The following is a 21,796-nucleotide window of genomic DNA, read 5'->3' as shown; positions in this document are numbered from 1 at the left end:
GGAGCGTTGAAGGGCACAACACAGTATAGGAAAATCCACTGATCGGGTGTGGGGGGAGTGTTAAGGTACCGTCACACTCAGCGACGCTGCAGCGATATAGACAACGATCCGATCGCTGCAGCGTCGCTGTTTAGGTTGCTGTAGAGACGTCAAACACAGCAGCTCCACAACGATGCAGGAGCGATCCAGTGACGTAACGGTGACTCACTTATCGTTGTCACAGGTCGTTAGCTCCATGTAAAACATTGCTGACATCGTTGCTTTTGTTGTCAAACATGACGATACACGCCGACCTGACGACCAAATAAAGTTCTGGACTTCTAGCTCCGACCAGCGATATCACAGCGGGATCCAGATTGCTGCTGCGTGTCAAACACGACGAGATCGCTATCCAGGACGCTGCAACGTCACGGATCGTTGTCGTTCTCGTTGTAAAGTTGCTGAGTGTGAAGGTACCTTTGTAGTCTGTGGGCTGGTGGGGTTTGTGTGGCATTGCTCCTTTTTTGTCCCAGTCCGGCCCTGGACAGCTCTGCAGGGAGGCTGCCATACTTTGTACTGGTTTTACTCCCTGCATATTGTAGGGCACCTGAAGGGTTCAGGTAGCAGTGTCATCGCCCTGTGTTGTTCTGTAGCCCACATCCCCACACTGACTATATACAGTGGGCAACTAAGGGGTAGACAGCAGTTCCTTATGAATAGTAGGGTCAGTGGGTAAATGTGTCTACCTGTTTTACAATGGTATGGCCCAAATGTGAGCTGAGGTAAAACATTGCCAGAAGCTAAGAGGGACCAAGCTTTCTTCTCTCTAGCCTCTGACATGTTCATACACAGGCACTAATGCCCTCACACTTCTGCCAGTATGTACTGCCGTGTGTGTGGCAGTAGTTTTTCTAATAGTCTTATCACACCTGTCTGCCATACTTCCTTGAGGAGGGACGGGAACTAAAGTTGACGTGTTCTAATATTGAAATCCCATTTCCCAGCTCTGGAAATTCACCACTTACGGTTGGAGGATTGGCAGTGATTGCATGGTTTAGAGGAGCACACTTCCATTTATAAGGGGTTGTCCCCGTCAGGCTGGGTTTACAGGAGTGATACCCTCCGCGAGGCTGGAGATTGTGGTGCGTATACAGAATGTAAACTTCACTCTTGTGAACCCAGCCTACAACTAATTATGTAATGGTGCATATATTACTAATGCAGATGACGTTTGCGTGTGTCGCCATTTCTAATTCATCTATATATTTTACTATATTATACTGCTCTGTAGTAAGCTCCGTTCTGCGCCCATATGTCTGTAGTAAGCTCCGTTCTGCTCCCATATGTCTGTAGTAAGCTCCGTTCTGCTCCCATATCTCTGCAGTAAGCTCTGTTCTGCTCCTATATCTCTATAGGAAGCTCTGTTCTGCTCCCATGTCTCTGAAGTAAGCTCGGTTCTGCTCCCTTATCTCTGTAGTAAGCTCGGTTCTGCTCCCATATCTCTGTAGTAAGCTCGGTTCTGCGCCCATATCTCTGGAGTAAGCTTAGTTCTGCTCCCTTATCTATGCAGCAAGCTCCGTTCTGTTCCCATATCTCTGTACCAGTGGGTTTTTAAAGCCTGTTATGTCTGCTGCTTTAATGCAATGGCCAGAGGTAAGCAGGGAAAAGGAGGGCCACCGCAACTCGAGGGCCACTGCCTTGTGATTGCCCCCCAGGCTGAAAAGTGCCAGCCAGCCCCTGTGTGTCTATATGTAAAATCGTCCTTAAAACCCATCCTGCTTGATAATATAGGTGAATTTAATGAAAATGTAGAGTCCCTGTGGGTGGAGATAAGGGGAGGGGGAAAAAATAATAAATTACTGATAGGGGTTTGTTATAAATCTCCAAAAATAATGGAAGCAATGGAGAATATCCTCATAAAGCAAATAGATGAAGCTGCGACTCAAGGAGAAGTCATTATTATGGGGGACTTCAACTACCCTGAAATAGATTGGGGAACAGAAACCTGCAGTTCCAGCAAAGGTAATCGGTTTTTGACAACTATGAGAGACAATTACCTTTCACAACTGGTTCAGGACCCAACAAGGAGGGGGGCACTGCTAGACCTAATATTAACCAACAGGCCAGACCGCATATCAAATATAAGGGTTGGGGGTCACTTGGGGAATAGTGATCACAAAATAATAAGTTTTCATGTATCCTTTAATAAGATGTGTAGTAGAGGGGGTAACAAGGACACTAAACTTCAGGAGGGCAAATTTCCAACGGATGAGAGATGATCTTGGTGCAATTAACTGGGACGATATCCTGAGACATAAAAATACACAAAGAAAATGGGAGACGTTTATTAGCATCCTGGATAGGACCTGTGCACAGTATATACCGTATGGGAATAAACATACTAGAAATAGGAGGAAACCAATATGGCTAAATAGAGCTGTAAGGGGCGCAATAAGTGACAAAAAGAAAGCATTTAGAGAATTAAAGGAAGTAGGTAGTGAGGAGGCATTAAATAAATACAAAAAATTAAATAAATTCTGTAAAAGGCAAATCAAGACAGCAAAGATTGAGACCGAGAGACTCATTGCCAGAGAGAGTAAAAATAACCCCAAAATACTCTTTAACTATATAAATAGTAAGAAACTAAAAAATGATAGTGTTGGCCCCCTTAAAAATAGTCTGGGTGAAATGGTGGATGAGGATGAGGAAAAAGCCAATATGCTAAATGACTTTTTTTCATCAGTATTTACACAAGAAAATCCCATGGCAGACAAAATGACTAGTGATAAAAATTCCCAATTAAAGGTTACCTGCTTAACCCAGCAGGAAGTACGGCGGCGTCTAAAAATCACTAAAATTGACAAATCTCCGGGCCCGGATGGGATACACCCCCGAGTACTGCAGGAATTAAGTACAGTCATTGATAGACCATTATTTTTAATCTTTAAAGACTCCATAATATCAGGGACTGTACCACAGGACTGGCGTATAGCAAATGTGGTGCCAATATTCAAAAAGGGGACAAAAACTGAACTCGGTAATTATAGGCCAGTAAGCTTAACCTCTACTGTGGGTAAAATCCTGGAGGGCATTCTAAGGGATGCTATACTGGAGTATCTGAAGAGGAATAACCTCATGACCCAATATCAGCACGGGTTTACTAGGGACCGTTCATGTCAGACTAATTTGATCAGCTTCTATGAAGAGGTAAGTTCCGGACTGGACCAAGGGAACCCAGTGGATGTAGTGTATATGGACTTTTCAAAAGCTTTTGATACGGTGCCACACAAAAGGTTGTTACATAAAATGAGAATAATGGGGATAGGGGAAAATATGTGTAAGTGGGTTAAGAGCTGGCTCAGGGATAGGAAACAAAGGGTGGTTATTAATGGAGCACACTCGGACTGGGTCGCGGTTAGCAGTGGGGTACCACAGGGGTCAGTATTGGGCCCTCTTCTTTTTAATATATTTATTAATGACCTTGTAGGGGGCATTCAGAGTAGAATTTCAATATTTGCAGATGACATTAAACTCTGCAGGGTAATCAATACAGGGGAGGACAATTTTATATTACAGGATGATTTATGTAAACTAGAAGCTTGGGCTGATAAATGGCAAATGAGCTTTAATGGGGATAAATGTAAGGTCATGCACTTGGGTAGAAGTAATAAGATGTATAACTATGTGCTTAATTATAAAACTCTGGGCAAAACCGTCAATGAAAAAGACCTGGGTGTATGGGTGGATGACAAACTCATATTCAGTGGCCAGTGTCAGGCAGCTGCTACAAAGGCAAATAAAATAATGGGATGCATTAAAAGAGGCATAGATGCTCATGAGGAGAACATAATTTTACCTCTATACAAGTCACTAGTGCGACCACACTTAGAATACTGTGTACAGTTCTGTTCTCCAGTGTATAAGAAAGACATAGCTGAACTGGAGTGGGTGCAGAGAAGAGCGACCAAGGTTATTAGAGGACTGGGGGGTCTGCAATACCAAGATAGGTTATTACACTTGGGGCTATTTAGTTTGGAAAAACGAAGACTAAGGGGTGATCTTATTTTAATGTATAAATATATGAGGGGACAGTACAAAGACCTTTCTGATGATCTTTTTAATCATAGACCTGAGACAGGGACAAGGGGGCATCCTCTACGTCTGGAGGAAAGAAGGTTTAAGCATAATAACAGACGCGGATTCTTTACTGTAAGGGTATGTGCACACGTTCAGGATTTCTTGCAGAAATTTCCTGAAGAAAACCGGAAATTTTCTGCAAGAAATCCGCATTTTTTTTTTTGCGTTTTTTTTCCGTTTTTTTTCGCGTTTTTTTAGCATTCTGCAAGCGTAATTAGCTTGCAGAATGCTAAAGTTTTCCAAGCGATCTGTAGCATCGCTTGGAAAACTGACTGACAGGTTGGTCACACTTGTCAAACATAGCGTTTGACAAGTGTGACCAACTTTTTACTATAGATGCAGCTTATGCAGCATCTATAGTAAAAGATAGAATGTTTAAAAATAATAAAAAAAATAAAAAAATGCTTATACTCACCCAGACATCTCCTCAGCGGCGTCCGGCTCCTCTTCCTATAGCTGGTCTGTGCGCACAGGACCTTCCGTGACGTCACGGTCACGTGAGCGGTCACATGACCGCTCACGACCAATCACAGGACAGTGACGTCATCGGCAGGTCTTTCGCCGCACACCAGCTACAGGAACCGAACGGCAGCGTGCAGTGGAGGCGGGAAGACATCGAGGGTGAGTATAGGACTGTTTTTTATTTTAATTCTTATTTTTTGACCACTTATATGGTGCCCAGTGCGTGGAGGAGAGTCTCCTCTCCTCCACCCTGGGTACCAACCGCACATAATCTGCTTACTTCCCGCATGGTGTGCACAGCCCCGTGCGGGAAGTAAGCAGATCAATGGACCCCTAGGTGTGTGGAATCCCCTGCAATTCCGCATTTTAATGAACATGTTGCTTTTTTTTCCGCGATGCGATTTTTTCGTGGAAAAAAAGGCTACATTTGCACAAAAAATGCGGAATACACTTAAAATAATAGGAGGCATATGTAAGCGTTTTTTTCGCGTTTTTATCACGTTTTTATAGCGAAAAAACGCGAAAAAAACGCGAAAAATACTGAACGTGTGCACATGGCCTAAGAGCAGTGAGACTATGAAACTCTCTGCCGTATGATGTTGTAATGAGTGACTCATTACTTAAATTTAAGAGGGGACTGGATACCTTTCTGGAAAAGTATAATGTTACAGGTTATATACACTAGATTCCTTGATAGGGCTTTGATCCAGGGAACTAGTCTGATTGCCGTATGTGGAGTCGGGAAGGAATTTTTTTCCCCAAGGTGGAGCTTACTCTTTGCCACATGGTTTTTTTTTGCCTTCCTCTGGATCAACATGTTAGGGCATGTTAGGTTAGGCTATGGGTTGAACTAGATGGACTTAAAGTCTTCCTTCAACCTTAATATCTATGTAACTATATGTAAGTATTAGACTAGGGGCAGGGAACCTAGATTAGTAGTACCACTACAGCACTGCAATAAAAAAAAATGCTGTTGTGGTGCTTTTATGATACGCAAATGATGAAAAAATGGAAGCAAAATTTGGAATGCTGAATGCGCTTTTGCACGCAAATCATGAAGATCCGCTGCTGACAGCTCTTTTATCAATTATTGACCAATGACATCCCAGATTTTCTCTATGGGAGACAAATCTAGAGACACTGCAGGCCAAGGTAGCACTTTTAAGCTCCACAGGCTGCTTACAAAAACACCACCAACATTTGGCCTGACATTGTTTTATTGAAAATAACTTATAGGACACTTTAGAGATCAATGTTTCTACTATTGATCCATTTTGGGCTTTGAGCCAGCTGCAAGAGTCCAATTGACCTCAAGCCACAACTTTCAAAAGATATCATGGTGGAGAGCAAGCAATGAGGAGTCCTTCTTTTGCCAACAATGCAATGATAACCAGAGATTGGTTCGGAGACCACGTGACAATGCCATAAATATGCCTTCATGTGGGACCTTTACACCGGTCCTACATCAAGGAATAATGGAAACAGTTCTGTGGTCCTTTCTCCAAGGTATCCCAGGAGCTTTTAGGCAGAACAATGCCTAAAGCGTGCTTCCACATGGCCTGCAGCATCTCTGGACTTGTCACATCAAGCAAATCTGGGACATCACAAAAAAAACAAAAAACCTTTAAAGTGCAGTCCCACATACAGCAAAAAAAATAACAAAAGCAAAGAACCCATAAAAAGTAACTTTTATTTGAAAGATGTCTAAAAATATCTCCTGATAGGCCAGGATAATTAATATAAAAAATTTTAAATACAGACAAACAATAAACAATATTACAAAGAATATATACAGTTACGTCCATATATATTTGGACAGAGACAACATTTTTCTAGTTTTGGTTATAGACATTACCACAATGAATTTTAAACAAAACAATTCAGATGCAGTTGAAGTTCAGACTTTCAGCTTTCATTTGAGGGTATCCACATTAAAATTGGATGAAGGGTTTAGGAGTTTCAGCTCCTTAATATGTGCCACCCTGTTTTTAACCCCTTAAGCCCCGAGGGTGGTTTGCACGTTAATGACCGGGCCAATTTTTACAATTCTGACCACTGTCCCTTTATGAGGTTATAACTCTGGAAAGCTTCAACAGACCTTAGCGATTCTGACATGGTTTTCTCGAGACATATTGTACTTCATGATAGTGGTAACATTTCTTCGATATAACTTGCGTTTATTTGTAAAAAAAAAAAAAAAAAAAAAGGAAATTTGGCGAAAATGTTGAAAATTTCGCAATTTTCCAACTTTGAATTTTTATGCCCTTAAATCACAGAGATATGTCATGCAAAATACTTAATAAGTAACATTTCCCACATGTCTACTTTACATCAGCACAATTTTGGAACCAATTTTTTTTTTGTTAGGGAGTTATAAGGGTTAAAAGTTGACCAGAAATTTCTCATTTTTACAATACCATTTTTTTTAGGGACCACATCTCATTTGAAGTCATTTTGAGGGGTCTATATGATAGAAAATACCCAAGTGTGACACCATTCTAAAAACTGCACCCCTCAAGGTGCTCAAAACCACATTCAAGAAGTTTATTAACCCTTCAGGTGTTTCACAGGAATTTTTGGAATGTTTAAATAAAAATGAACATTTAACTTTTTTTCACACAAAATTTATTTCAGCTCCAATTTGTTTTATTTTACCAAGGGTAACAGGAGAAAATGGACCACAAAAGTTGTTGTACAATTTGTCCTGAGTACGCTGATACCCCATATGTGGGGTAAACCACTGTTTGGGCGCATGGCAGAGCTTGGAAGGAAAGGAGCGCCATTTTACTTTTCAATGCAAAATTGACTGGAATTGAGATGGGACGCCATGTTGCGTTTGGAGAGCCCCTGATGTGCCTAAACATTGAAACCCCCCACAAGTGACACCATTTTGGAAAGTAGACCCCCTAAGGAACTTATCTAGATGTGTTTTGAGAGCTTTGAACCCCCAAGTGTTTCACTACAGTTTATAACGCAGAGCCGTGAAAATAAAAAAAATTTTTTTTTTCACAAAAATGAGTTTTTAGCCCCCAGTTTTGTATTTTCACAAGGGTAACAGGATAAATTGGACCCCAATAGTTGTTGTCCAATTTGTCCTGAGTACGCTGATACCCCATATGTGGGGGGGAACCACTGTTTGGGCGCATGGCAGAGCTCGGAAGGGAAGGAGCGCCATTTGGAATGCAGACTTAGATGCATTGGTCTGCAGGCGTCACGTTGCATTTGCAGAGCCCCTGATGTATCCCAACAGTAGAAACCCCCCACAAGTGACCCAATATTGGAAACTAGACCTCCCAAGGAACTTATCTAGATGTGTTGTGAGAACTTTGAACCCCCAAGTGTTTCACTACAGTTTACAACGCAGAGCCGTGAAAATAAAAAATCCTTTTTTTTCCCACAAAAATGATTTTTAGCCCCCCAAATTTTTATTTTCCCAAGGATAACAAGAGAACTTGGACCCCAAAAGTTGTCCAATTTGTTTCGAGTATGCTGATACCCCATATGTTGGGGTAAACCCCTGTTTGGGCGCACGGGAGAGCTCGGAAGGGAAGGAGCACGGTTTTACTTTTTCAACGCAGAATTGGCTGGAATTGAGATCGAACACCATGTCGCGTTTGGAGAGCCCCTGATGTGCCTGAACAGTGGAAACTCCCCAATTCTACCTGAATCCCTAATCCAAACACACCCCTAACCCTAATCCCAATGGTAACCCTAACCACACCCCTAACTCTAATCCCAACCGTACATGTAATCCAAACCCTAACCCTAACTTTAGCCCCAACCCTAACTTTAGCCCCAACCCTAACCCTCAACTTTAGCCCCAACCCTAACCCTAGCTTTAGCTCCTACCCTAGCCCCAACCCTAACCCTAATGGGGAAAATGGAAATAAATACAGCTTTTTAATTTTATTATTTTTCCCTAACTAAGGGGGTGATGAAGGGGGGTTTGATTTACTTTTGTAGCATTTTTTTATAGCGGATTTTTATGATTGGCAGCTGTCACACACTAAAAGACGCTTTTTATAGCAAAAAAGTTTTTGCGTCTCCCCATTTTGAGACCTATAATTTTTCCATATTTTGGTCCACAGAGTCATGTGAGGTCTTGTTTTTTGCGGGACAAGTTAACGTTTTTATTCGTAACATTTTCGGACACGTGACAGTTTTTGATCGCTTTTTATTCCGATTCTTGTGAGGCAGAATGACCAAAAACCAGCTATTCATGAATTTCTTTTGGGGGAGGTGTTTATACCGTTCCACGTTTGGTAAAATTGATAAAGCAGTTTTATTCTTCGTGTCAGTACGATTACAGCGATATCTTATTTATATCATTTTTTTATGTTTTGGCGCTTTTATACGATAAAAGCTATTTTATAGAAAAAAAATAATTATTTTGGCATCGCTTTATTCTGAGGACTATAACTTTTTTATTTTCTTGCTTATTATGCTGTATGGCGGCTCGTTTTTTGCGAGACAAGATGACGTTTTCAGCGGTACCATGGTTATTTATATCCGTCTTTTTGATCGCGTGTTATTCCACTTTTTGTTCGGCGGTATGATAATAAAGCGTTGTTTTTTGCCTCTTTTTTTCCTTACGGTGTTCATAGAAGGGTTAACTAGTGGGACAGTTTTATAGGTTGGGTCGTTACGGATGCGGCGATACTAAATATGTGTACTTTTATTGTTTTTTTTTTTTTATTTAGATAAAGAAATGTATTTATGGGAATAATATTTTTTTTTCTTTATTTAGGAATTTATTTTTTTTTTTTTACACATGTGGAATTTTTTTTTTTTTACTTTGTCCCAGGGGGGAACATCACAGCTCGCTGATCTGACAGTTTGCACAGCACTCTTGTCAGATCAGCGTCTTACCAGCGTCTGCTCTGCACCCGGAAGTAATCCCTGCAGGACCCGGATGCAGCCCCACGGCCATTTTGGATCCGGGGCCTGCAGGGATAGGAGGTAAGAGACGCTCGGAGCAACGCGATCACATCGCGTTGCTCCGGGGGTCTCAGGGAAGCCCGCAGGGAGCCCCCTCCCTGCGCGATTCTTCCCTATACCGCCGGAACACTGCGATCATGTTTGATCGCAGTGTGCCGGGGGCGGTCCGTGACCGCTCCTGGCACATAGTGCCGGATGTCAGCTGACACCCGGCCGCGATCGGCCTCTCTCCCCCTGTGAGTGCAGCCGATCGCATATGACGTACTATCCCGTCGACGTCCACCTCGATGGGATAGTACGTCATATGGGATTAAGGGGTTAAAGGGACCAAAGGTAATTGGACAATTGACTCCAAGGCTATTTCATGGACAAGTGTGGGCAATCCCTTCGTTATGTCATTCTCACTTAAGCAGATAAAAGGCCTGGAGTTGATTTGAGGTGTGGTGCTTGCATTTGGAAGGTTTTGCTGTGAAGTAAACATGTGGTCAAAGGAGCTCTCCATTCAGGTGAAACAAGCCATCCTTAAGCTGCGAAAACAGAAAAAACCCATCCGAGAAATTGCTACAATATTAGCAGTGGCAAAATCTACAGTGTGGTACATCCTGTGAAAGAAAGAAAGCAAGCACTGGTGAACTCATCAATGCAAAAAGACCTGGGCGCCCACGGAAGACAACATTGGTGGATGATCGCAGAATAATCTCCATGGTGAAGAGAAACCCCTTCACAACAGCCAACCAAGTGAACAACATTCTCCAGGAGGTAGGTGTATCAATATCCAAATCTACCATAAAGAGAAGACTGCATGAAAGTAAATACAGATGGTTCACTGCACGGTGCAAGCCACTCATAAGCATCAAGAATAAAAAGGCTAGACTGGACTTTGCTAAAAAACATCAAAAAAGCCAGCACAGTTCTTGAAGAGCATTCTTTGGACAGATGAAACTAAGATCAACCTCTACCAGAATAATGGATAGAGAAAAGTATGGCAAAGGCGTGGTACAGCTCATGATCCAAAGCATACCACATCATCTGTAAAACACGGTGGAGGCTGTGTGATGGCTTGGGCATGCATGGCTGCCAGTGGCACTGGGTCACTAGTGTTTATTGATGATGTCACACAGGACAGAAGCAGCCAAATTAATTTTGAGGTATTCAGAGATATACTGTATGCTCAGATCCAGCCAAATGCAGCCAAACTGATTGGTCGTCGTTTCATACTACAGATGGACAATGACCCAAAACATAAAGCCAAAGCAACCCAGGAGTTTATTAAAGCAAAGAAGTGGAATATTCTTGAATGGCCAAGTAAGTCACCTGATCTCAACCCAATTGAGCATGCATTTCACTTGTTAAAGACTAAATTTCAGACAGAAAGGCCCACAAACAAACAGCATTTGAAAACGACCGCAGTGAAGGCCTGGCAGAGCATCAAAAAGGAGGAAACACAGCGTCTGGTGATGTACATAAGTTCAAGACTTCAGGCAGTCATTGCCAACAAAGGATTTTCAACCAAGTACTAAAAATGAACATTTTATTTAAAATTATTGAATCTGTCCAATTACTTTTGGTCCCTTTAAAAACAGGGTGGCACATTTTAAGGAGCTGAAACTCCTAAACCCTTCATCCAATTTTAATGCGGATACCATCAAATGAAAGCTGAAAGTCTGAACTTCAACTGCATCTGTATTGTTTTGTTTAAAATTCATTGTTGTAATGTCTATAACCAAAATTAGAAAAATGTTGTCTCTGTCCAAATATATATGGGCGTAACTGTATATGGGCAGTAGGGAAAACAGAAGGGAATAACACAGTTTGTGGTCTATTTGGCCCTATAAATCCCTAGTGGATGCCCTACCTTGCAGTGGAGGTTGGAACCCTAAGTTTCTATGGTATGGTGCCCCTACTCCACGGCAGCTAACCTTAAAGACCCTAATGTACCTTAAGACTAACGTGTAGTAAAAAGGTATAACAAGAGAGTGGAGTGAATAACCATTATTTCAAAAGTCACCAAGACCGGATAGCATATCTCATATAGATGTACAGTGTGATTTCAAAAAGGTGGATGCAATTGACTAACCACTTAGATGGATATGTTAAGCTGTCGCCAGTTATTCATTTACAAGATGGTGGCCCGATTCTAACGCATCGGGTATTCTAGAATATGTATGTATGTATATAGCAGCCACATAGTATATAGCACAGGCCAAGTAGTATATAGGAGGCATGTAGTATATAGCAGACAAATAGTACGTGGCCTGTGCTATATACTATGTGGCTGCTATATACATACATAAATATTCTAGAATACCCGATACGTTAATACAGGCCACACAGTACATAACTCAGCCCATGTACTATATAACACAGCCCATGCAGTATATAGCAGCCACGCAGTATATAACACAGGCGACGTAGTATATAACACAGGCCACGCAGTATATAACACTGCCCATGTAGTATATAGCACAGCCCCCGCAGTATATCACACAGCCCCCGCAGTATATAGCAGAGCCCCCGCAGTATATCACACAGCCCACGTAGTATATAACACTGGATACGTGTGTGTGTGTTGGCTGTTGAAGCAATGACTCCAGCAGTGTCCACTCCTTGTGAATCTCCCCCAAATTTTTCAATGGCCTTTTCTTAACAATCCTTTCAAGGCTGCGTTTATCCCGGTTCCTTGTGCACCTTTCTCTACCACACTTTTTCTTTCCACTCAACTTTCCATTAATATGCTTGCTTTGATACAGCACTCTTTGAACAGCCAGCATCTTTAGCAATGACCTCTTGTGGCTTACCCTCCTTGTGGAATGTGTCAATGACTGCCTTCTGGACATCTATCAAGTCAGCAATCTTCCCCATGATTGTGGGAAGGGACCTTTTTAACCCCTTTCTGACCCCGGACGGGATAGTACGTCCGAGGTCAGAAGCCCTGCTTTGATGCGGGCTCCGACGGTGAGCCCGCATCAAAGCCGGGACATGTCAGCTGTTTTGAACCTGCTGACATGTGCCCATAATAGGCGCGGGCAGAATTGTGATCTGCCCGCGCCTATTAACTAGTTAAATGCCGCTGTCAAACTCAGACAGCGGCATTTAACCGACGCTGGCGGCCGGAAATGAGCGCATCGCCGACCCCCGTCACTTGATCGGAGGTCGGCGATGCTTCTACATTGTAACCATAGAGGTCCTTGAAACCTCTATGGTTACTGATCCCGGATAGCTGTGAGCGCCACCCTGTGGTCGGCGCTCACAGCACACCTGCATTTCTGCTACATAGCAGCGAACATCAGATCGCTGCTATGTAGCAGAGCCGATCGCGTTGTGCCTGCTTCTAGCTTCCCATGGAGGCTATAGAAGCATGGCAAAAGTAAAAAAAAAAAAAAAAAGTAAAAAATGTGAAAAAATAAAAAAATATAAAAGTTTAAATCACCCCCCTTTCACCCCAATCAAAATAAATCAATAAAAAAAAAAAATCAAACCTACACATATTTGTTGCGTTCAGAATCGCCCGATCTATCAATAAAAAAAAGCATTAACCTGATCGCTAAACGGCGGAGCGAGAAAAAAAATGGAAACGCCAGAATTACTTTTTTTTGGTCGCCGCGACATTGCATTAAAATGCAATAACGGGCGATCAAAAGAACGGATCTGCACCGAAATGGTATAATTAAAAACGACAGCTCGGCACGCAAAAAATAAGCCCTCAATCGACCCCAGATCATGAAAAATGGAGACGCTATGAGTATCGGAAAATGGCGCAATTTTTTTTTTTTTTTAAGCAAAGTTTGGAATTTTTTTTTCACCACTTAGATAAAAAATAACCTAGTCATGTTAGGTGTCTATGAACTCGTACTAACCTGGAGAATCATAATGGCAGGTCAGTTTTAGCATTTAGTGAACCTAGCAAAAAAGCCAAGCAAAAAACAAGTGTGGGACTGCACTTTTTTTGCAATTTCACCGCACTTGGAATTTTTTTCCCGTTTTCTAGTACAAGACATGGTAAAACCGATGATGTCGTTCGAAATTACAACTCGTCCCACAAAAAATAAGCCCTCACACGGCCAATTTGACGGAAAAATAAAAAAGGTATGGCTCTGGGAAGGAGGGGAGCGAAAAACGAACACGGAAAAACGGCTAATGCATGAGAACATCCAGCAGAGGGCGCATCACCGCGACTCTAGGTAACTACAGATCACCCAGCTTTCCTTTCAGTACCCGGGGTTTACAGGCATGAGCGTGTGCATTAGCACAGCTCCTGGCTGTAAAATGATTTAACCCCTTCAGATGGATTTACTTCGTGGGACATAACGACGGAAGGTATGGAATATTGTTGTTTGTTTTTTTTAACTTTGTTTCAGGACAATGGTCTTCAGATGGATTAAGAGTCTAATAAAATATTACAACAACATGTGTCTTTATTTCATTAAAATACTTTGTAATAATGTGTGTGTGTTTTATTAACCATTTAGTACTATTGGATTAATAATGGATAGGTGTCATAATTGACGCCTCTCCATTATTAATCTGGCTTAATGTCACCTTACAATAGCAAGGTGACATTAACCCTTCATTACCCCATATCCCACCACTACATGGGAGTGGGAAGAGAGTGGTCAAGTGCCAGAATAGGCGCATCTTCCAGATGTGCCTTTTCTGGGGTGGCTGGGGGCAGATGTTTGTAGCCAGGGGGGCCAATAACCATGGACCCTGTCTAGGCTATTAATATCTGCCCTCAGTCACTGGCTTTACCGCTCTGGCGGAGAAAATTGCGCGGGAGCCCACGCCAATTTTTTCCGCCATTTAACCCTTTATTTTACAAGCTACAGCGCCCAAATTTTGCACATACACACTACTAACAGTAGTGTGGAATATGCAAAAAAAAAAGGGGATATGAGATGGTTCACTGTATGTAAACCATGTCTCATATCATGTCGGGTTTGGGAAGGAGAAATTGAAAGCCGGCAATTGAATTACCGGCTTATCACATATATCGCGCTGAATTAAATATAAATACAGAATATATATATATGTGTCTCAATTATATATATATATATATATATATATATATATATATACATACTCTGTATATATGTTTTAACAAACATTTGAGCACAAAAATCCATTAGATGTCGGTTTTGCAAGCCTGCGAGAAAATATCGCAGTACGGATGCCATACGGATTACATACGGAGGATGTCATGCGCAAAATACGCTGACACACCCTGCCTACGGATGACATATGGATCACTATTTTGGGGACTTTTCTGCATATTACGGCCGTAAAATACGGACTGTATTTTGATACGCTGAGTGTGTGGCCGGCCTTAATCATCAAGATTAACAGAAATAAACACTTGAAATAGATAACTCTGTTTGTAATGACTCTATATGATATGAGTTTCATTTTTTGTATTGAAGAACTGAAATGAATTAACTTTTTGATGATGATCTAATTTTTTGAGAAGCATTTGTAAATGCTGAACGGTTCTCTATGCCTCAGTGAATTATGGTAATTCACTGCTTCTGTTTCCAGACCTATTAAAATCTTCAGATATCAACATCCTGATAATACTTTTTACACTTTACTACGCCTGTATTTAACATGTGTATATATATATATAAATCTGTTTTACCTATATAGTACAATACTAGGTAATTTAACTGTGTTTTTCAGGTTTGAAGCTCAGTATATCCTTTCTGAACCCACTCAGTCATGGGTTGGACATAAAGGTCAAATATCATCTTCACTTCTTTCAGAGGTCTTAACAAGAAGCAAAAATAATTCCTCTGCATTGATTTGTGTCTGCGGTCCAACTGGTTTTGCTGCCCAAGGATTGAGGTACTTTGAGAAATCAGTTTTTTAAAGTTTTTTTATGGTAGCCCAAAATGTTTACAACAACCCCACTTACACTTGCATCATCTTTTCTCTGCTCACTTCTGCTATATTGTTGTGCTATTATATAGTACTGCTAGTACTGCTAAAAATTGTCTGTTGTGTTTACGCATTTAGTGATGACTGGAAAGGAAGATGGCTGTTATTTTGTGGCCACACTCAATATCTACCTACAGTATAACCAGAGCTACACAATCAACTTCTAGCCATCTGCAATAGTTACACACTCCACCGCAGTACAATAACCCACCTTTGGGTTTTGGTGGCTTTAGCAATAACAGTATTATGATCTTTTGTTTTTTTTTTATGTAGTTTTACTCCAAATTTATATAGAAAATATGAAACATTGTCAAGGGCTCACAAACTTTCAAGCATCATTTTAGAAACATGTTGCAGCAGAAATCAACTGTCCTGTGCCACTTCATAGGGCATTTTGGCTGCAATATGTATTTAGTATTCTGTACTTTGTGATTTTCGTACAAGTATAGCTGGAATGTAAAGCCACAGAATTTCACGTGTTATTCATGAAGGTAAATGTTGGTAGAGTATTTAAAAAGTAGAAATTTCACATGTCAAAAGAATTTCAGCTCTTATACTTAGGGTGTAATGGATTTGTGTTATTAAATGAATTATATATTAGAAAGATATTAGAATTCTAGTCATTAGTCATTAAATACCATTGGTATAACTTGATATTATATTTATTTAATAGTCATTATCCCGTTCCCGACATTTGCAGTATATATACACATCATGGTTGGGAAGTACTTCTGAACCGATGCAATATATATGTCATGGCGATCTCCCGTGCACAGGAGGCTGTGTGCGGGCAATTGCCACCTGGTGTCAACTGATTCTGACTCAGTGACTCAGTGCTAGAGCAGTGCCTGCACCGCTCCCAGCACTTTAACCCACTAAATGCTGCAATCGATAACGATTTCAGCATTTAGCAGGCAGGCAGTGGGAGGGAGCCCCCTCTGCTCTCCGAGCGGCACCCCTGCAATGTCATTGCGAGGGGCCTATCGTTGCCATGGTGACCCGAAACGTCCTTAATCATGCTTATACTATCATCTAGCATTGTCTGTCATTGCAGCGCTGACCGTTTGTAAAGCATAGCAAATCTCCTGCTTTGCTATACTTTGCAAGCGATCAGACTGCAAAAGTGAAAGTCCCATAGTGGGACAAAGGAAAAAAGTGAAAGAAAGTGAAAAAAAAATGTAAAAATAAAAAATCACAAATTTTAAATAAAATAAAATATATTGTACCCATAAATAAATATTTTTATGGAAAAAAGTACATATATTTGTTATCTTTGCTTCTTGAACGACCCGCACTATAAAACTGTTCCGCTACTTAACCCCTTTAGTGAACACCATAATAAAACAGGCAAAAACCGATGCTTTATCATCTTACCACTGAACATAAAGTGGAGTAAAACAAGATCAAAAAGTCAAATCTAAATCCAAAAGTAATTATTTTTTCTCTAAAATTGTTTTTATTCTGTAAAAGTAGCAAAACATAAAAAAGATATAAATGAGGTATCCCTGTAATCGTACTGACCTAAGGAATAAAACTGTGTGATCAATTTTACCACATGCATAAAAAAAACCTATTCCTGAATTACAGATTTTTGTTCATTCTGCCTTTTAAAAATTGGAATAGAAAACGATTAAAAAAAAAAAAAAAGTCATTTGGCCCAAAATGGTACCAATAAAAATGTCAACCAACTATTCCCACAAAAAAACAAGCCCTCATATGAATCTGTCAGTTGAAATATGGAAAAATTAGAGCTTGCAAAAGATGGCAATGCAAAAATAGTTTTTGCAAAAAAAAAGGTTTTTAGTGTGTGACAGAAGGCAAACAGAAAAAAAACTATAGAAATATAGTATCACTGTAATTTCACCGACCTGAAGAATAAAGTCCTCTAATCACTTATACGGCACTCTTCTGCCCCGTTATAGTGATTGCTCCCTCGCGGGTTTCAACTGAGTCATGTCACTCAGAGATTTAAATGGAAACCATGATGTTAGTTCTCAGCGTAGCACGCAGGATAAATGTGATCTAAAATGTTATGTAAATAAAATGTAAAATGTTCCTAATAAAAGCTTCAAATCAATCTACAAAAAAAGCAAGTCCCCACTCAGGTCTGTCATCTGTTATTGGAAATATAGGGGGTTTCCACGTTACCGGTAGTACAAAGGCTCTGGAAAAGCTAAATGGCTTCTCGCCCCTCAAAAAGACAAATTTAGCAAACTCTGCGCTCCCAAATTCAAATACCCCCACCCTTCTGAGCACCACAATGTGCCTAATCCACATTTAGAATCCACATGCTGGGCATTTCTGTAGCGATGACAGCCTGCCTAAGTTACGGGTGCATGAGCTGAGCACCATGTACGGGCTCTACAACGTAGTGGTCGCTATGTACTGGTCACTACAACATACTGTCACTACAATGGCAGCTTGCAATTTTAACTCGGCAACATCCAATGCTGCTTGTTTCTGGAAAACATTCATAGAGTCAAAATCGTCACTACACCTGTAGATAAATTCCCAAAGGGGTATAATTTCCAAAATGGGGTCACATGAGGTATTCAGCTGTTCTAACACTTAGGAGCTCTGTGCATGAAGTCCACAAGTTATTCTAGCAAACTATGCGCTCCAGGAGGCAAAGAGCACTGTGTCCCTCCAGAGTATCGCCGTATGGCTAAGCAGTACTGTACAGCCACATATGGGGTATTTCTACATTCAGCTTTTGCCAATGTGATTTGGCATCCTCAAACTAGTCCAGCAAAATCTGATCTCCAATATGATGTTTCTTCCCTTCTGAGCTTTGAACTGTGCCTCAAAACTAGTTTTCGACCACATACGGGGTATCGGTGTACTCACAATCAAGTGCACTACAAATTTTGGAGTCTATTTTCTCCTATCCTTGTGATAGATCAATGTTGTAAAATTCTGTAAAGCACCCGTGGGTTTAAGGTGCTCAGCACACAACTAGATAAATTCCTTGAGGAGTCTATTTTTAAAAATAGGGTCACTTGTGTGGGTTTTCCACTGTTTAGGCATATCAGGAGCTCTCCAAATGCGACATAACACCCACAGACCATTCCAGCAAAGTCTGCGTTCCAAACTGTCACTCCTTCCTTTCTGAGCCCTGTTGTACACCCAAACATTAGTTTTCCCCCACATATGGGGTTTCTGTGCACTTAGTAGAAATTGCACAACAAATTTTTTGGTCCATTTTCTCCTGCTGCCTTTGTGAAAAAAGGGCTCTAGGTTTTAAACTTCCGTTAAGCACATGGAGAGTCAAGGTGTTCACCACATATCTAGATAATTTCCCTGAGGGGACTAGTTTACAAAATGTCACTTGGGGGGTTCCACTGTTTAGGCACATCAGGGGCTCTCCAAATACGACATGGCGTCCGCTAATTATTCCAGCAAATTTTACATTCAGAAGTCAAATTGCGCTCCTTACCTTTGTTTTTTTTTATCATGTAGGCCCCTCAATGTCACTTCAAATGTGAGGTGGTCCCTAAAAAGATGGGTTTGTAAATTTTGTTGTAAAAATGAGAAATCGCTGGTCAACTTTTAACCCTTATAACTTAAAAATTGTGCTGATATAAAGTAGACACGTGGAAAATTTTATTTATGAAGTAGTTTGTGTGACATGACTCTGATTTAAGGGCATAAAAATTAAAAATTTGAAAATTACAAAATTTTCAACATTTGCACCAAATTTCAGATTTTTTCATAAATACCGTAAATGTAAGTCATATCAAAGAAATTTTACAACTATCATGAAGTACAATATGTCACGAAAAAATTCTCAGAAACCATTGAAGCGTTCCAAAAGTTATTACCTCACAAAGTGACACTGGTCAGAATTGAAAAAAGTGGCCTGGTCAGAAAGGTGAACAGGCTTCAGGGTTAAGAGGTTAAAGTCTCTGAGTGGTCCAGTTATCATATTGGGTTTAGGAAACTAAAAAATGGAACATTGAGAGATATTTTTAATTTGAGCATAGACGTTGCACACATGGAAGCCCAGACATTATCTTGGTTTGTATGGTGATGCACAGGCATTATTTTAGCCAGTCTGGTGAAGCCCCATATTTTATATAAAATAAAATACAGATCACATAACATTACTGCTTTTAACTACCAACTACAATACCTGGTGAAGCTCATTCCCACTTGCGATGAAATCAGACGAATGCAGTACGATTAAAAATCAGATTGCATTCAGACCAATGTTATTCTATCATTGTGTGTTCATCTGCTTTTTTTTTCCCAGCTCGGATCACGATCAGACTGGAAAAAACTTGCAGCATGCTGCTATTCTAATCAGAAATAGGATCGCATCCCGCAATAGACGTCAATGGGTGTGAGAAAAGAAATCACACAGCACTTGGACCATGCAAGTGCTGTCCGATTTTTACACACCGATCTCCTTGAAAAAACAACAGTTCATGTGCCATGTACAGTAAAATCACAGCAGGAGCTGACAGGATAGAATAGATGGATTACATACAGTAAATACACATAGAATAGATAGATATATAGATGTCAGTGACACATGCAATTAGTACCGTGTGTGTGCAGTTAACTGTACATATATTTAATATTAAAAGACTATTTTTCTGAAAAAAATGGCGTGGGCTCCCGTGTAATTTTCTTAACCAGCAAAGGGAAAGTCAATGGCTGGGAGCCGATGTTTATAGCCTGGGAAGGGGGATAATACCCGTGGAGCTTCTGAGGCTATTAATATCAGCTCACAGCTGTATACTTGGCCTTTACACTGGCAATTAAAAGGGAGGACCTCCCAAAAAAATTGCATAGGGTCCCCCTATAATTAATAACTAGCAAAGGCTATGCAGACAGTTGTGAGCTGATATTGGTAGCCTAGGAAGGGGCCATGGATACTGGCCACCCCCAGGCTAAAAACATCAGCTCTCTGCTGCCCCAGAAAAGGCGCACCTATAAGATGTGCAAATTTAGGAATTTAACCTCGCTATCCCCACTTACCATGTTTCGGTGGCAAGTGGGGTGATGGTTGGGGGGGTTGATGTCACCTTCAGGGCCGGCTCCAGGTTTTCATGGGCCCTGGGCAAAAGAGTCCCAGTGGGTTCCTTTAACACATACCACAATTCATAAAGCACCGATATGGCAGAGAAATAAAGGTATAGTACAATGCCAAATATTTCACTTACTTCTTACATTACATGAGTGATATCTATTGTACATTCTACATTAGCTCAGAAACCGGACAGTATAGTCCTCTATACAGAATGAGCCCCATATATTGCTCCAAACAGAATAAAGAGCCCCAAATATTGCCCCATACAGTATAATGGCCCCATATAGTGCTCCATACAGTATAATTGGCACCACATAGTCCTCTATACAGAATAATGAGCCCCATATATTGCTCCAAACAGAATAATGAGCCTCATATAATGCTACATACAGTACAATGGGCACCACAGAGTGGCATACAGAATGAGCTGCATATATTTGACCATACGGAATTGACCCCATATAATGCTCCATACAGTATAGTGAGCCACATATAATTCTCCATACAGTATATGATGGGCCCCATCTATTGCTCCATATATAATGGGCATCATATAATGCTTCATACAGTATATGATCGGCCCCATACAGTATACTGAGTCCCATATATTGCTCCATACAGAATGGCCCCATATGATGCTCCATACAGAATGGGCCCATATAATGCTCCAAAAATAATTGGCCCCATAAGATGCTGCATGTATAATGGGCCCCATATAATGCTCCATAAATAATTGGCCATATAAAATGCTCCATAAATAGTCTCATAAGATGCTTCATATATTATTGGCCCCATATACTGCTCCATATTGAATTGGCCCCATAAGATGCTCCATATTAAATTGGCCCCATATAATGCTCCCTATAGAATTGGCTTCATAAGATACTCGATATAGAATTAGCCCCATATAATGCTCCATATAAGGGCCCCTTTTGATGTTCCCCATATATTGCTCCAAATATTAAAAAAAATGTAAAAAAAAAAATGAAATACTCACCTCTCGTTGCTTGTCGCTGCTCTGCTCTGGTCTCCTCACCTTCGGCGTCTTCCTGCTCTCTGTGCTGCGACTGCTCAGGCAGAGGGCGCGCACTGGTGACATCATCGTGCCCTCTGACCTGAACGTCAGTCAGAGGATGGAAGACGCTGCAGCGCTGGAACCGGGAGAGGTAAGTATCGCAAGTGCCAGGGCCCCGACGGCGAGTGGGCCCCCTGCCTGCTCAGGGCCCCGGCACTTGCCTCGGTGCGCCGGGTGCTGACGCCGGCCCTGGTCACCTTTATATTGTCAGGTGACCTCAAGCCCGAGGTTAGTAATGC

General features: G+C 41.1%; 1 protein-coding gene across 2 annotated transcripts in view; it reads left to right on the top strand.

Annotated features, from left to right (window-relative positions):
• CYB5R4 (cytochrome b5 reductase 4) overlaps positions 1-21,796 on the top strand; it is a 389,372-nt gene that overhangs the window by 352,712 nt on the left and 14,864 nt on the right. For both annotated transcript variants that reach the window (XM_077289796.1, XM_077289795.1), the window contains one exon: positions 15,190-15,354. In XM_077289796.1, the coding sequence (XP_077145911.1) occupies positions 15,190-15,354 (165 nt within the window). The remainder of the gene's footprint in view (positions 1-15,189; positions 15,355-21,796) is intronic.

This window comes from Ranitomeya variabilis, chromosome 2 (genome assembly GCF_051348905.1).
Source record: "Ranitomeya variabilis isolate aRanVar5 chromosome 2, aRanVar5.hap1, whole genome shotgun sequence".
In the NCBI taxonomy this organism is placed as follows: Eukaryota; Metazoa; Chordata; class Amphibia; order Anura; family Dendrobatidae; genus Ranitomeya; species Ranitomeya variabilis.
This window is presented reverse-complemented; position numbering and strand designations above follow the sequence as displayed.